General features: G+C 37.6%; 2 protein-coding genes across 5 annotated transcripts in view; one reads left to right on the plus strand and one right to left on the minus strand.

The window, feature by feature from the left end:
- Nucleotides 1-10,236, plus strand: part of hdac7a (histone deacetylase 7a) — a 73,418-nt gene extending 63,182 nt beyond the window's left edge. For all 4 annotated transcript variants that reach the window (XM_056732991.1, XM_056732993.1, XM_056732995.1 and 1 more), the window contains 5 exons: nucleotides 3,300-3,418; nucleotides 3,578-3,711; nucleotides 3,925-4,006; nucleotides 5,058-5,196; nucleotides 6,741-10,236. In XM_056732991.1, the coding sequence (XP_056588969.1) occupies nucleotides 3,300-3,418; nucleotides 3,578-3,711; nucleotides 3,925-4,006; nucleotides 5,058-5,196; nucleotides 6,741-6,786 (520 nt within the window). In that variant the 3' untranslated portion in view covers nucleotides 6,787-10,236. The remainder of the gene's footprint in view (nucleotides 1-3,299; nucleotides 3,419-3,577; nucleotides 3,712-3,924; nucleotides 4,007-5,057; nucleotides 5,197-6,740) is intronic.
- Nucleotides 10,237-10,611: 375 nt separating this feature from the next.
- On the minus strand, nucleotides 10,612-16,481 carry twist3. Its single transcript, XM_056732996.1, has 2 exons — nucleotides 15,439-16,481; nucleotides 10,612-11,865 (listed from the first exon to the last, which is right to left on the minus strand). Exon 1 carries the CDS (start codon nucleotides 16,255-16,257, stop codon nucleotides 15,649-15,651), a length of 609 nt encoding a protein of 202 aa, XP_056588974.1. The 5' UTR covers nucleotides 16,258-16,481; the 3' UTR covers nucleotides 10,612-11,865; nucleotides 15,439-15,648.
- Between the last annotated feature and the right edge of the window lie 995 nt (nucleotides 16,482-17,476).

Raw genomic sequence — 17,476 nt, forward strand, 5'->3', positions numbered from 1 at the left:
GAAGTGTTTGACCTTACATCATCAGTTTTGCTAATGGTCTTCGAGAACGGATCTATGAGAGGAGGTTTCTGTCAAATGGGCATCCGATAAGGCCTGCACAATTGATCAAAAATAACAGAAGTTGAGATGACAGCTGCCGCGATTAAATGATCTTGAGAAAAGGCGCTTTTAGCATTCCATTTAGATCTGATCTTGCTGTGTACAAGTTTTTTTGTTGATTCACATCGAATCAGAGGCTTTAAAAAGTGCTTTTGTCAATAGTTGGCCGATAAGAACACGTGCTAATGGAGAGTTTTAAGAGATAGGTAGACACAGTTCAGCAGATTTTGCTTTACTCAGACAGAAAATACATGAATCATATGCTGTATCTTATTAATGTCATCAAAACATTGTCTTTGTTGCTTTTAGGAGAGCATTAAGACACATCTTAAGTCACTGCAAGTGTTTTGAAACTTGAAGAACACAATAGTTTGTTCTTGGATGCTGATTGGTCAATAGTATAATACACAATATAGTAATAACTATGTCATATACACTTATTTGTGCAGCTACTGATGCTAAAGAAATAAATATAAATAGAATAAAAGATGTAAATGAAACCGATACGACCAGTGGACCATGTCGTGCAATAAAGAAAGAAAGTTTTTTTGATGTATAATTTAATAATAATTTAAAATAAACTAATACATGCTGAAGTTTGCGTGGATGACATGCGTCGTGAAATATAAACAGAAACGTGACATGAAAGCGCGGCTCAGTAGGTTTTGATTTAATTGTTTTCTTTAGAAAGAATATACATAAATTCTATTCTGTGTATCATCAAAGTCATCAAAATGCAGAGGGTACATGTATAGGGTAAAATCTCTGGAAATTCTCTGGCAGCTGGGGTACCAGAAATATTTAGTACATTTACATTTAGTTTACATTTCCACTGCTTTCTTTTAAATTTGTGGTCTTTTCTGTTATTGACAATTTTTACAGTTTTTTTGCACATTATACATTAAAAAATCTAGTTCTCTGCAAAATCTTTAAAAATCTATAATAACACAATGTATTGTATTAAAATGAAGGAAACGGTTTCACCTGTATTTAAGTTTCACACCGAATTGCATTGCACTATGACTTTCAGTTTTTCATTTATTTTATGCAAATTATTGTTAAGTGTGTAAAGAAATTTCACAGCACACCTGCTGTCCCATCTTGTAAATACTGCCAAACAAAGGCAAAACATCTTAACTCGCTTGAGTGTGCAACTGAGAGAAAGGACTTTAAATGTTTTTATTTGTTGGCTTTTCAAAGTTACAACCCATTATTTTCCCCAAAAAATGACTCAAGATATTAATCCACATGATTTGAATGTCCCAAACTTTCAATAACAATTTTTTGACTAAAAACGAAGTTACTAACTTTGCAGGGCAGAATAGATGTGCTCACAGTGTTCAAAACTGTGTTCGAAACATTGATAGTGTTCAACATGTTGCATGCTTGTCTCTCACAGCGTGTGAGTTGGCGCGTTGTACGTTTTTTGGTTCAGGGTAAATACAGCACTTATTCCAACAACATAAATTCCAACAGACAACGGCGCTGGTCAGTTCAGTGTGAATTCACCTTTTAACGCGAATCCTCATTTACAAATCAACCCATGAAACAGCAATAAAATAGTTTAGTGTTTTATTGTAAACTGTAATTAAACCGTCGTAAGTTATGATGTTTGGTTGCAATCATAAAGCTCAAAGATCCTTGAGGTCGTTTCTTTCCTTTGGACATAAAAGTGTGGAAGTGGATTTCCGATCGGGGTTTGATCCCAGCTGGACACACTCCGGCTCTGGCTGTTGGCCAGTGTGTATCAGTCAAGGTGTTTATTGTAGTCTCAAATGTTTGCAGAGCTTCAAATGATTTCCAGCTTCTTCACTGCATTCGGATCAAACTCAAGCTCGGCCACTTCCTCGGGCCAATTAATCGCCCTCAGTGGGTGGCTTTATTAAACCTCTTTCAGTTTTTTTGAAGAACGCCTGTTTCGGCTTTTTGGGTTGGGTCCAGGCAGGCATCTCCAACCACATGTTAACCAGGGTCCCGGTATGAAACTGGGTGGGCGTCTCAAAAGACCTTTAAGATCTTTCAGTACTGAAAGTTTTGGGAATGTTATGCCTTTAACCAGGCTGTCTCTCCTTGACTTCCTGTGTCTTGTACCCTTTTTCTTTTCTTTTTATTGGTCTGTAATGAACGCTACTCTCTCTCTTTCAATCTCGGTCTCTCTCTCCACCCAAACTAAAATTGTTCCACTCCACACAGGGGAGCGTGGGTAGTTTTATTGGTCTAGAGGGGAGGCGGAGTTGGTAACAACGGTGAGGGTAGGCGGAGAGGTGGGGGGAGCAGTGGAGGATCCTGGGTAATTAAGGCAAATGGCTCCCAGATGGCGGGCTGTCAGTGACGTGAGGAGAACGACAAGCTCCAAATAGGAACCAGATGCAGCGGCGGTCGCTTTGAACTCGCTGGTGATGCGCTCAAGAGGCGAAATCGCTGGCAGGGCCGGCGCAAAAAGAGGGAGACAAGAAGAGAAGAGGAAGGAAGAGAGAGCGAGAGGAACAGTCATTACCAGAGACTAATTCAAACACTTTAGTCATTTGGACAGTCGCGCTGCGTCCTGGCCGGTTTCGTAGAATCTGTCAAGTGGAAGAGCCAGGCCACTGTACGTTTTCGAACAATTTAGTGCTTTGGGCAAACAGTTTCTCATGTGAAACATATTTCTGTCAAGGCTTTGATCAGAACTGAACGGTTCAATGGACTGACAAATACACCTGGAGAAACGACTCTCTAAAGTGAAATAAACGAAATAAATCACTTTCATCTAACAGGTATATGAAACCGATAGTAAACCTGTGGATGATCCGCATTTTAAGGTTTTTGAAAATAGCTGTTCAAAAAACAACTGCGACTTTAATATTTCTAATATCTATAGCTGCATTAAAATCTCGTCCAAAAAAATGGATTTATAAAAACTGTTGATAGATTACTTGGCAACTTCAAAAATGGTTTAAACTCTACTATTATAAAAAAAATTAATAGTTTAGTTTCCTTATAGTTATCGTAACCGTTTTGGTGTGAAAAGACCAATATGATAATAAAACATATTACATATATGCAAAGTTTTTGAACATTGTTTGTAAAACAGTTTGTGTTTTGCCTAAGAACACGCATTCGGTTCAGAGTACATTAATGAAGTCCTGTTTATGACGGCAGCTATCACAGATACATGTGGAATTGACTGAATGTTATCTATGTCCCGTCGTGATGTTTAGGACGGTGGTGATGCCCATCGCTCAAGAGTTCTCGCCGGACGTCGTGTTGGTGTCTTCAGGTTTTGATGCCGCAGAAGGACACTCAACTCCTTTAGGAGGATACAACGTCACCGCTAAATGTACGATACATTATTGTTTTGTGTTGTTATAAACTATTTATAACATATTTATCATTTAATTACATTTGTTTAAATTTAGTTTTCTGTTTTCGTCAGTTCTCGTTTTATCTCCTCAGGGCTTCTGGTGTGACAGTAATGTTATTGTTCTACTCTTGGCAGGTTTTGGATTTTTGACCCGGCAGTTGATGACGTTAGCAGGAGGACGCGTGGTTCTAGCATTAGAGGGAGGTCACGACCTCACGGCCATATGCGACGCTTCTGAGGCCTGCGTCAGTGCTCTGCTGGGGCTGGAGGTCAGATTTCACACGAAAATATGTCGAAATATTACCCCCGGATTCTTTATTACACAATTATTATATCTTTATAATGCTGTTATATAGTTTCCGTAAACAGAGACTGAGAGTTCTGGTTATGTAAGGGTGTTAACATGAATTTCCTGCCATGGTTTGCTCAATGTTTGAAAAGAGAAACAAAGACATTTTTTTCGTCTTGTTGTTATTTGTTAGGAGCCTCTTGCTGAGTCTACTTTACTGCAGACGCCCAGTGCCAACGGAGTTCTTTCACTCCAGAGGGTTCTTCAAATACAGAGTGAGTCTCTCTCTCTCTCTCTCTCTCTCTCTCTCTCTCAGCCTGCCTCTCATTATCCTGAAATGCACCAGCTTCCTGATAGCACACATTTGTTTAATTATTTGTAATTAATTATAATCATGATCATCATTATTTTTCACCATATGCTTCCTGCTCCGCCAAAACATTCCTTTATGAGCAAAACTATGGGATGCACTTCGTGGCGCACTACAGCGAAGGAGCGTTTTGTTTTTGATTCTTCATATCATGCTTTCCAATCTATAGTATTTTACATTTTTGGTTAAAGTGTTCATTTAAAAAAAAATTGACATATTCTGTGATTTCCTGTCAGGTTGTTCCAAAGTAGTACGACTTTCTTATTTCCATGTTATAGAAAAGTTAAGAAGAATTTGGTAACACTTTCCTTGAAGCATGTATGTAGAATGCGAATAAAAGAGTTATAAAAGTGTAAAATGCATTATATTTCTTCATAATGTTTTTGTAATGCATTATATGTAGTTGTAAAGAATTATAACCAATTTAAAATCTGTAGTGTAACAATGAATTTCTTAGTGTTTTACTGTATTAACTGTATTAACAATTATTTATTGTTATTTATAAGACATTACAATGCATTAAAAGGTGCATTACAATGCTTGAAAACTACTTTTATAATGCATTATAAATACATGCTTCAAGGAAAGTTTTACCAAGAATTTAAATAAAAAAGTTTTGAAGAATTTCATATATGCTGCTTTTTACACAGCTAAAGTATTGTAGTATGAAGTTAGGTTATTTATTTAGGGTCGTAAAAAAAGTTGCCAATACTATATTTACTATGTTCAAAGTCCACCTCACCAACCATTTGCCATACGCATCAAATATCATACATCCTTACGTCATTGCAAACATCTTACATCACACATGACAATCTCATGAAGAGTTTTATGGCTGAATAGTGATTAAATATTTGTTTAATAATAATTGAAACAAATGGATGGGGATGCACAATGTTCACAAACAGCAACTTAATTTTGATCTGTATGTATTTGCATCTTCATATGTTTTTCAGGTCAGTATTGGTCATCACTAAAGCCGTTGATGGGCACAGTGGGCATGTCGTTTCTGGGCGCTCAGAGAAAAGAGTGTGAGGAAACAGACACAGTGAATGCGATGGCGTCTCTGTCTGTGGGGGTCCTGAGCAGCAAGAGGTGGGTACAGCTGAAGGAAGTGTAAATGTGGGCATGTTCACACTACAGCAGATTTAACATAATTCACTTCCAAAAAAGAAACATAGTGACAGTCATCAATCATCGTTTTTACTCCAGGATTTCATTTTGCAGTGAGCTGAGCAATCTGTAAAATTGTGTTTAGTCTGATCTGAATCTGACAGATTATTTAAAAAGAACCACAACAATTGAGCACATCGCTGTTGAATTGGACATCATGTTATGTCATTCGTTTGTCTGTGCTGGATGTGCCAGATGTGAAAACATTGCTGTGGCTATTACCATCAACTATTGTGCATTTACTAGTAGCAACTTAATAATACTTCAAAAAACGAAGAAAAAATGCAAGCAGTTTATTACAACCTTTAGTAACGTTTCAGAAAGTAGATGTAGTGTTGCTTGTGACATGAAATGACCATCACTATGAATAATGCATGTTCGTTTTTATATAATGTGTGAAATTTTAACATAGTCCCTTAGACACATAATATGCTAGAGGAGAACTGGCTCTCCCGGATGAGTCTGGTCTCTCCCAAGGTTTTTTCCTCACTCCTAAACACATACGTACTATAATATCTATAGTGGACTTTTGGTTCCTTAACACCGTTGCCACTGGCTTACTCTCTGGGAGACTGCTGACATGGCTAAATTTATAAATATAAATAATTGATGCTTAACAACTTACATTTGCATTAACATACGTTCACTTGGACAAATATATTCTTTCTCCACGTTTTGGTGTTATAGTAAATTGTTCTGTTTTTTGTCATTTAATCTTTCCAGTCCTTATAACATTATTCAAAATATCAATATACCTAAATTAAATAATATACTTGACACTTTATGACAATACAACATAGCATTTATTTCAGTTAAGTTTCATCAGTATGCATTGCGTGGAGAAAATAATGCAGTATCTTAATACCATATACTGTCTTTAATTTATTTATTTATTTATTTATTAATTAGATATGATTTAATAGAATGATCTTGCTTGTTCTATAAACACCATGCACTGTGGTGTATTTTCCTGTTTGCCCCTGTGAAGCTGCTTTGGAACAATGCAAATTGTGAAAAGCACTATATAAATAAACTTGAATTGAATTGAATTTAATTAATTTTTCCCCTCAAACGCTACTATTGTTATTATTAATAATAATAATGTTTTTTGCAAATAAAACTGCTTTGCAACAATGAAAATTTTAACAAAATAAACGCTATATATATAAAATTGAATTAAATTAGACTTGCCCCAAATCATTGCGGTGTATACAGTTGTCTATGTGCATTAAACCACATTAAATAGATATTTTTATTCAATCAAAAGACATCCATAAAAAAAATCAAGCTCAGTTTGCATGCATTTACAGTTTTATACTTGGCATGCTAATATTTTTACAGGTGCTCATTTCCCTTTTAACATAAACTGGACATCCCTGCTGTAGAAAATGATGCTTTTTACACATTCTCGAGTGAAACGTCATATGGTGATTGTTTGATGCTAAATATAAACCTAATTTTTACAGCCTTGCTGATGAACCAATGGAGCATGATGATGAAGACTCCCTTTAAACCAGCTCTGTAAAACTGTCCAGGACCAAATGGCACTTCACGAACGAGCCGTGCCTCAAGACCAGTTCTGCCTCAAGGGGGCGTGGCTTCTTCGTCACGGCCCCTCCCCGAGACGCCACCTCAACACTGACCACCAGCGCAGAGCGGCTACAACCAACAGCTACATTCTGCTGCGGCTCTGGGATACACAACATCCTCTCCACTTAAGAACCGGACAAAGAAGATACACTAGAAAGCATGATGCCAGCTTTGTGTTTTAAACATTCACAAGAATGAGATCAAGAATTCCAGTCCCTCGCAATACTCACCTCTGGTGCCTCAAAAGAGACAGCTCACTGGGGCTTAAGAGGAAAATAAGGAGAACGGTTGAGGCTTTTTTTACCTTTCAAAGACAGCCCACTTTACTACCCTTGACAAGCGAAGTATTGAAGCGCTGATAGAAAATTAGGGGTTTCCTTGCACCTGGCAACCACAAAATGGCTCCACTCGATGATGTCATTACTATTAACCACTAAAGAAGAAAAATGGTCTGATTTCTACAACTGTGGGGGATTTTTATTGTCATTTTTGCACTGTGCATTCCATAATGTGAACAATTTTTCCAAACCTCTGGGAAAAGAAAGATCTAATTGTGTTTCTAGTCTTACGCTTAACATGCGTTTTTTAACGAACGAAGCAAATGAAGCAAAAAAACAAACATTTGCTTTCGTGTCAAGTTCATTGGCGTTCTATCTGCATTCCCAGCATGACGGCTGTATACTTGAATACTTCGAGATATACGTCTTTGTACTGATTTTGTATTAAGAGTTGTGTTGTTTAAAGGCCAGAGGGACAAACCAGCTATTAGAAAGTTTATTGCACACATCTATTCCAAAACACACACAAACAGTGTTTTTGTACACGCAAACACATTTGATAGACCACTATACATCATATCGAGGACACAGGGAGTGCTGATCATTCCCCAGACTAAAAGCTTGAGGTAGATCAGTCTTTCTTTAGACCAAACTGTAGTTTCGCGTGAATCTATCAGTCATATTTTATTCATTCTCTATTCAAAATCAAACTTAATGACATTTGAATGGCCGGTCAAAGCCACTCGGATCCTACAAAATATTTTTCAAACAATGTCTGTATTTTTTTGTGATTTTTATAAAAGCCTTATAACCTGTGGAGGAGAGTGTCTCAAGTTGGTGCACATTTAATAATTGTCTTTCATTGCCGTGCACTGAACTTACGAAGTTATTTTACTTTTACGAGGGATGCATTGTTTTTGGATGGCGTTCTGTTTTCCACCGCGTGTGCAGAGACCTTTAATTCACACCAGTTGTGCGGATGAAGTTTATAGTGGTTAAATATGGCTCTCAGTCGCTGGGATTCACATTTATGCCATCGTCAATATACAAATATGAATATCACACCGGCAGTTAACCAAAGCGAACATACTTCTTCAAACCATGCAGGTCACTGTTGAGCATACACTGTGCCTCCAATCCAACAGTTGAAAACAACTGTATCATTTCTAATATTTATTTGTTGTTTATAAACAAAAAGTTGGCCAACAAACGTCATCTACATTGTGAAGTAGGTAGTCAACCAGAATGCAACCTACCGCCTTTCTGAGTGGCGCCGATGGGGAAGGGCAGCAGTTAAAAAACATTTACATGTGAAACTAGTTCGCCAAATTGAGCAGTTGCGTAGTCCTGCAGGGCCAAATCGACGACATTTGTATTGTGATCCCACAAGCTGTAATGGTATCTTAAAATGCAGGCATGCTGTCTAGCTCGACGGTTGTCTGGAAGGTTCGACCAACAACACGGTGCGTGGTGCTCGCTTGACTTTTGCGTCGTGCTTTTGGTTGACGAACTTCCAGACGAATCGAGAGTCAGCCATTGACAGGCCCAGATGGAATCTGCCGATGTTTTTTTGCATTTTCTTAATTTTCTTAAATTATAAAAAAAAGCATGGCAGGTAATCTGTAAAACTTTAAGAATGTTGGTTCCATTTCTGCACGTTTTTCAAGAGTTGATGCATTGTGCAAATCTGTACCAATATTTTGCACGACTTGCATATACATCAATGACCAAATCTCAACGTCTCTACCACCAAATACACCAAGACAGGCTAGTTTGATGTTTTCTTGCATTCACTAAAAGGAACAATCACGACCTGACAAATTGCTGTGATTTCTAATGTCTTAAACACATTCAGAGGGATTCCTTATATTTTTTAGGTTTGCATTGTGCCTTTAATCAGGCCAAAAACATTCTCTATGCAAATGCTTGGTGTGCGATATTGTGTACCTTAGTACACGAGGGGTCGTCAGTTATCTTCGGATATATGAGATTATAAACAAAATTCAATTTGCATAACATTGCTCGATCTCAAAGTTGCTTTTTTTGCTATAGCACCCCTAACGGTAACATGGAGAATGTAACGTGTGCGTGATACTCAACTTGCGTAGAGTATGTTTTGGTCATAGAGCTACATTCCTAATAAAAACCCACCGTTGTAAATGCTCAGCATTGCACCTGCCCGTACAAGCCGACTAACTCAAGTCTTTTCTGCCCTTTATTGCCTTGCACCAAACCACTGTGGATAGTTACGCGTTTGATTCTGTGTATATAGTACCATCACCCCATGTATCGTCATTGTTTTATGTTTATGGGTGAGGTGAAGACCCTGGGCAGCCTTTGCCCACCAGACCCCCATGAAGACTGTAGTCGTTCATTGTTAATGAAGTCATAGCTAACCTATCTGAACTACCGGCGATCTCGCTGTGTTTTTATACTGTAGTACATCAAACAGTGCACTTGCTTTTCACCAACACCAAATCATGCCCGTTCACCTTCGACTGTTGGAAAAGATTGACCTACTTACCGGCTAAATTTGACAGGACTTAGTTACAGGCGGTTTGGACTGTGACTACAAACAAACCTCGACATTCCGTATCAGTTCTGGATGCCTTATATACGGTTATATTGTAATGGTGTATTCTTACAATAGCTTTGTGCATTTGTACTGTTTTGATATACCTCTCGAAGCCCTTGTATTTTCTTGTCTCTCTAAACCCTTTAATAAAGAAAACGGAGAGCATGGACTGTTTGTCACCGCTCCTTTAAAAGTGTGCCGAGCGCATGGTTTGCAATGCGGCAAAGTCTTAATTCCTTTTATTCCCATCGAACGCTTTTTTGTATCGACAATGTAAATAGTTACAGTACCTACGACCAAAAGATTTCTTACGTGCCTTGAAGTTCTGACGTTCTCCACTAACTGGATCAGCTTAACAAAGAATAACAGAAATTGTGTTTTCGATTCTTCGTGTACTTAATGATTCCCTTGTTTATTTCTGATTTCTTTATTTCTCTGTGTATAGAAAAGAACGTCTATTTTGTACCGTTTCTATCTTTCTAATTAAAACGAAAGCATTTTTTCTTTGTCTGAATTTCATTCGTGTTTGGTGTTGTCATTTTATGTGCACGTGTTTTATTCTGCTAGCAAGAAAAACGAACAGATGGATGAAATATCTCTCTGCATTTAAAGAAAATGTCTTGACTGTAGTTATCCATTTGCTTTCTATTATTTCTCAAATTATCAGACAGTTTTTGAGCATGTTCTTTTAATTTTCTTACACGCTATTGCCATTATTGAAACATACAATGGAAACATAGCTTCAGCCAGAGATCACCACAATAACCACATGTATTGTGTTGCTACAGTAAAACTGTGTAATTTGGTATTATCCACATCTCATAATCATCAACACTTTTGATTAATTTATGATTTTACAGTAATAAGGTTAACTGTACTTATTGCTCTGTTTTGACACACAATACGGTCAATATTTGTTATGGTGTTCTTTTTGAATCTGTTCAAATCAATCGTGAAAATGAAAACGTTGTTGTTGTTTCAAAACCCGGTTGACTTTCTTGATGTGAACCAAAAGAAATGTTAGAAAACTCAGTCCCAATTTACTTTCATTGCATTTAAAAGGAATCCATATTTTTGGTGTTTCATGCTAGAAAGAAAATAATAGGTTTGTAGTCATATGAGTTCGAATAAACCATATAAGATCACTGGGTAACAACAGCTTCACTTTCACAGTAAGTGTAGCTACACCATTGCCTTCCTATTCGAAAAGAATCCTGCTTTAGTCATGGCATTGTAAAGTCAGTTTAAACACATTTACAGTATATTCTAATGGATAATTTCACACACTGAACAGGAGAAAAGGCATTTTTGTGGTCAGGCATCCTTTTTATTTCATGCCACGCAGACATAAAGGCAAAGAAATCAAGTTTATGTGCTGCCCAAGTTTAGACGACATTTTATTGTAATTCGTTAGCAGTGTCTGGATCCTGATGCAATGTTAAGCAGAGCTTAAAAAAAGTCTTGAGCTTTTCGAAAAGCAAATTTCAGAGTTAAGGGTTTCCTCTGAATTTGTCCTTTTTTAAATCGATTATATCAGTATTCCTCAAACTTGTCTTTCCAAGTTTTTGTATTGCTCAAAAAACGAGCAAAAACCTTGTTATAAAGTAACCGTTCAACTTAACTTTGTGCATTCACCATAATGCGTTTGTTATTCACAGAGATGTCGTCCTATTGTTCTCTTGCATCTTTAATCTTTAAAAAGTGTGACAACCTTTATACCCTTAACAAAATGCGTATACCATGATGAAATTGTTAAACTGTCACAGAAGCAATAATGTAGGCTAATATACAGCATAAATGACAAGCGCAACAACTTTGTAATGATGTGATGGTTATAACAGAGAATATAGTCGAAGAGTCTACATCGCATTTATTCAGGTTTCTCTATAGAGGCCTCGTTACATCATAACGGTGTCGGCCCTTGTGAGTCCACACCAATAGTCTGTCAAGGTCGGCAAAGACGGATGTCAAATGATTCAATCTGCCACTCCAGAGTTTTTGATCCAGAGTCATTTGCAGTTGTCATGACGTGACTTTATCACCATACCAAACAATGGTTATATTGCATTGTTGTGTAGCTCCGATAGTGGAAGGGAAACATTTTTGGCTTGTAGTTAAAGAAGAATTTCCCCAGGGATCATCGAGAATCTGTTGAGACAGACAAAAGAGGTAGAGAGGTTAGAAATGTGTTCCTTAAATTGAAAATGACATTAAAACTAACAGTTTTTAAATGTATATAGAAAACTGTATGTATTTGAGCTAATACATTTAACAATGTAACATGCGTCTTGCCGATGTGACAAGTATTCCACTATTGTAAATAATTACAAATCTAAAGTCACATTGCAGAAACATTTCACTCATAAAGAGCTTGACCAGTCACATGACCTATGTACAATATCCTTTGTATTTATTGTCTACAATATTGTTTAAAACAAAATGTAACTGAATACAATAAAGCAAAGAGGTTGGTTAAGCATACAACGTCTAGAAAAACAGGAAGGATTGTTTTAAGGTTGCAGGAGATGCATTTAATGCTCGGATTGGTGTAATTAGATTGGATTTGCTCTTATTCAGCTTTATTTTGTCCAATCATCCTGCAGGATTCTGCATGCATTGCAGCCTAAAGTGAAGCAAACATTCCCATGAGCACCGGCAAACACATTTAGTCATCCCATATGAATGAAGGAGAATGCTCTAAAGTAATTCAGTCTGTTCTGGATACCACAGTCTAGAATAAATCTTGACCAAGAATCAGAGTGACTGTACATTGTTTCCATAAACAGCGCACAAACTTTTCTCCAACCCAAACATGTAAAGTCTGGATGAGTGCATAAAAACGAATGTGTTTTTGTTCAATAAAAGGACTTAAATTAAAAGATCATAATTTATTATTACATGTAAATACAAGTATACACCGTGTTTCTCTTACTAGAAGATACAGAATTACAGAAATAGTTCACAAATGAACATCAAACAAGTTCACATTGAAATTCAAGGTTTTCCAAATAATTCGTCTTTGCATTTGAATATTGCAACCTGTTCTTTAAGATTCTTTATTTTGGACGATTATGAATCTCAGGGTGGGCTGTATGTACCTTGTTATATTATCAACATTTTTGGTAACACTTCATTTTACAGTGGCATGTATTTACATGTATTTACTATACTGTAGTATTAACTATAAATTTCCATAATTACATATAACTAACCCTAAACAACACCCTAACCCTACAGTACGTACATGAAGTTAATTATCATAAATCACTACTTAAATATACAATTACACTGTAACTCAAGACATGTAAAATAAAGTGTAACCGAATTTTATAGTGTGTGTTCTCTCGAAAACGTACAGTATGAAGAGAAACTTAATACACCCCATTCAATTCCAACAGTAACATTTAATAATAAACCTTTTAAGTTCCCCACATCTAACAGCTTCAGGCCTTTTCTTTTAAGTCTTATTTAGTGATCATTTCACATTATTCAAAACATAAATCTACTCAAAAACAGAACAAGATGAGCTGAGGATCTTCCAGCACTTGGAATCTCTTATGCAGAAAAAGATGAAACGCAAAATTCACACCTGTCTATTACTGCTGGGGGAAATTCTACATCCTACACAACTTTTGTTTATCAGGTCATTTTGTATACTTCACTACATTTTCAGCTTCCAACAAGGATGTAGCATTTTCAGCTCTGTTTAACAAACGCTGCAGAATTTTCCCCAAAACTGCCGCTTAAAATCAGAAAAATGTGTGCGGAACGTATCTGCATTGCTTTGTTTCAGCATCCAAATATAACACCAAACCAAATCAAATTTTTGCGATATACGCTTTAAATGTAACAACGAGTGCTTCAAATGGGTACGAAGTTAACTATCTACGCATTACATCAGTGAAATGTTCTTGTTAGGCTCCCTGTATATGTTAACATCAAACTTATATCCATGGCAGTTTTATCTCGACATAGTGAATGAGTGTGTGTATTTGTGTGTGTGTTGAGAGACACACACCTCTGTAACACCCCACAACTGTTTCCAATCATTAGGTTCCTGCATGTCTAGGCCCAGTCGCCTCTGATTGCACGACACTGGATACGAGATCTCATGAAGGGCAGAGGGAGGGCGATTTCCACCCGGGGGCTAAAGGAGAGTCGTGTACACCTTTCCCTTTCTTCCTGTTCCTTCAGCTTCTCTCTTTCTTTCAAGTTTTTTAGCTTTTTAACCTTATCTTTAACAGCACACGTGGCCCCTGCCTTTGAGTGGACCCGTTTAAAGTTTTAGACATACAGTGTTTTAATCTTTGTGCGTAGTTTTTAACAACAGTAGGCAGCAACGTTGAGTTTTATTGTTACATTGTTATTGTTTATGTATTAACTTGTAATTATTATACGATAACAGCTTATTTGATAAAGGCCCAACAAACAATATTTAAAAGAACAGTTATCTTGGAAAAGAAGCAAGATGGTATTTCTTTGTGCTCGGTAAGATTTGTTTAACGTATTTGAAATAAAAATAAGGCAGAAGACACTATGAAACCCAAAGAAGAGGACGCAGTGCAAATCTGGAGAAATTAGAGAGTAAACATGCTGAGGCGTATAAGTGCACCTGGCAGGTAAAGACATCGACTTCAATCTGTTTCATTATTGTTGTTTTTCTGCTAGTGTGTGTAAAATAAGAGATATTTAGCTTTTGGACCTCAAAATAATCTAGAGAAAATGTTCTAGTTTTGCTCATTTCTTTCTTTTTGGATTTTTCAACTGGGCGATCAATTTTGGTAATATATCACACATTGCAGATTTTTACAGCATTCTTACTCATTTCGCATCTGTACAGCTGGAGTCTTAAAAACGGACACTTATTTTCTATCAACATTTGGGTTTATTTTAAAGTTGGTGACATTTTAAAAATATAATATTTTATTGGTGCCAACATTATCATATGGAAATTTAAATGTTTCTAAAACATTGTTCAAATGCTTTCTTCCGCACACAATTTGAGACATCTGTTATCTGTGTTTTGTCTCTTTTATCATTTGATGCATAGGCAACGTCAAATATTTTAATATAACAACAATCTGCTTCTAATGTATGCTCAGTCATACAGACATCCCAATTATGATAGCAGTATGAATTTGGAAAGATTATGCTGTATTAAATAAATCTCTATACATATATTTACTTACATTGTTCCATATGAATTGGTCTGTAAATAAGAGCCCCAAAAAGGTAAACTAAGACTTTGGTCCATCTGGATGAAGATCAAGACATAAAAATAAGATTCTGTTTTTTTCCAATCCATAATAAAGGCCAGACCTTTTCAGATCAGTACTTTCATTGTTTATCATTCTATTATTGTTTTTTAACCTCTACATAAATTCAGATAAATATAAATGAACTGTGTTCATTCTGAGATTGTGACATCTGTATTTCTAACAGTGTTGGATGCAAGTTGAATACACACGATTCCACATGATCCATGTCCTCGTACATGTTGTTAAACAAAGTTGAATAAACATCCTGCTTGTTGTGATATACGTAATAACATAATCCCAACAAGTTAGTAGACACACGCATCATTGCGTATTTGTAATAGAAAAGTGTGAACAGATCTTTTTTAAATCACCTCAAACTCCAACCATCAAAACAGGAACCGTGTCCTCACGTCATCTGTAGTTCATTTTTACACTTCAAACATTCTATTGAGGTCAGACATACCTGTGGAGGGTTGTGTTGACAAAAACAGAAGAGATCAGTATGGAGGTCAGAGGTCAGCTTTAGGCAGGGTCAGGTCATAGAAGCAGGGGTCAAATAGCTGGCGAAATAAGGACGTTGGCTAGCAGAAAGTCAGCGATGGATTTAATAAGAGTCAGTTTCTCAGGTTCAGAGTTCAGAGGCTGGTTGGAGTTTTGGATGTTAGATGGGAGTCTAATGGGTGGCGGACATGGACCAAGCACCCTCCATCCTCCATACAGAAAATGCGTAGCTAAGCCTCTCGTGGGCCAGGTAGTTACAGCTGGCCAGCTTGGCGTCCATCTCGTCACTCTGGAGCACCTGGTAAAGGAAGTCGATGTAACGGGAAGCGAGTTTGAGGATCTGGATCTTGCTAAGTTTGTCCGAGGGCAATGTGGGAATGATCTTCCGCAATGAGGCGAATGCGTCGTTTAGGGACTGCGTGCGTTGACGCTCTCGTACGTTGGCGATCACTCGTTGCGTGTGCAGGTCTTCGAAGGGTTGTCCGGGCACAGGTGACACAGCACTCACGACGGGAACTAAGGAAGAGTTTGAGGAGGAAGAGGGAGAGCTTCTCTTGGGTCTTTTGGGGCCAGAAGGAACGAGTGTAGACGGGCCCTCTGAAATTTTATCCTCGTCAGGTAACGGCCCGACGGGTTCTTTTTTGGGACCCGTCAACCGCTTTCGTGCACCCGGCGGCGGTGCGACAACGACTGGGCACTTGTTGGCCCGACGTTCTTGTTCCTCGTCGCTGGGTAGAACCCCACCCTCGGGAAAGTCGTTGCAAGACTGTTCCTCTCGCATCGCTCGACGATCCTGTGCTTCCACTCCCAAATCTTTTCGTTTGTCACCCGGTTCTTTGTCTTGAGCACAATTCAACAGGCAAGCAAAGCAAGCCGAAACTAAAAACTGGTAGGTAATAAACTTTCTTTGAACTCAAAAATGTGAGCTGTTATATGGCCGTTCATCTGTTCTCGCAAACGTCTTAATCCGTCTTTCCCAATTTCTGTCTTCACAGTCAATGTAGTTCTCTGCCCTTGAAACCTCAAATCACTCTCGGGCTGTCAGGTCTTTTATAAAGGCCAGTAGCGAAGACTTCCAAAGCCCGACCTACTTTGATTGGTGATTGGTTGGGGGAACTGGACAAGGGGTGGATCCCCTCAAAGGAAACAGGAAGGTGATATACGCAGCGATTGGAGGACAGAGTCGTGGGGTGGGGGATCTAGTTAAGGTAGGGGCGAAGACTCTGCTGTAGAGTTTTCTTGAGATTGTCTGAAGCATATTGGTTCCAGATTTCTCCCCAAACAAGCCTTTGGTCCATACACATTTCCACCAACCCAACACCCCACACGTCTTTTTTCCGTCTAAACACAGACACTAGGAAACTGAGAAGCTCATAGGCAGGATTGCTGTTTTTATCCCTGTTGACTTTATGACAGGTTTGCAAAAGTAAACTGAACATTTATTTCCAGCATACTGAGAGAGAACCTAGAAGCCATATGCTAGTAAGATGATTCCTCTTTTGAATCTATGGATAAGTGCATTTTTAGAAGGGTCTAAAAGTCTGAGTCCAAAAAAAAAAAATTGTATCTGCACATTTTCTGATTGAATACTATTTTTTTCATTACAAATTGTATTTTAATGTATGTAATGTGTGACCTAGTTGTTGTAAAACAGACTAGTGTTGCTTTTTGTTGAGTCTGAGACAAGATCTAGTGTAAAGGGGTTACAAGTAAAATGTAACGAAAACATGCCTCTGCTGCATTCTGCCATTGCATAACTATCATAAAACAACTAACTTAAAATTGATTTGAAAACCCTTTATATAAGTCTATGAAGGTCCAAAACTGAATGCTTTTCAGATCAGATTTTTGCAAGCGACTTTAAAAGAATGAGCTCTAATCGACCATTAAACACACACAATGGGCGTTGTTTTACAATGGTTCTCATTTCTCAACATTTCAGAGGAAACAAACAAAAAATCTATCAGATTAAGAAAGCTGGCAGATCTAGATTGTAGCCA

Source organism: Triplophysa dalaica, chromosome 20 (genome assembly GCF_015846415.1).
Source record: "Triplophysa dalaica isolate WHDGS20190420 chromosome 20, ASM1584641v1, whole genome shotgun sequence".
Classification (NCBI taxonomy): domain Eukaryota; kingdom Metazoa; phylum Chordata; class Actinopteri; order Cypriniformes; family Nemacheilidae; genus Triplophysa; species Triplophysa dalaica.

Excerpts from the sequence above, each read along its gene's own strand:
- twist3 (XM_056732996.1), bottom strand. The coding sequence starts at position 16,257 with ATGCGAGAGGAACAGTCTTGCAACGACTTTCCCGAGGGTGGGGTTCTA.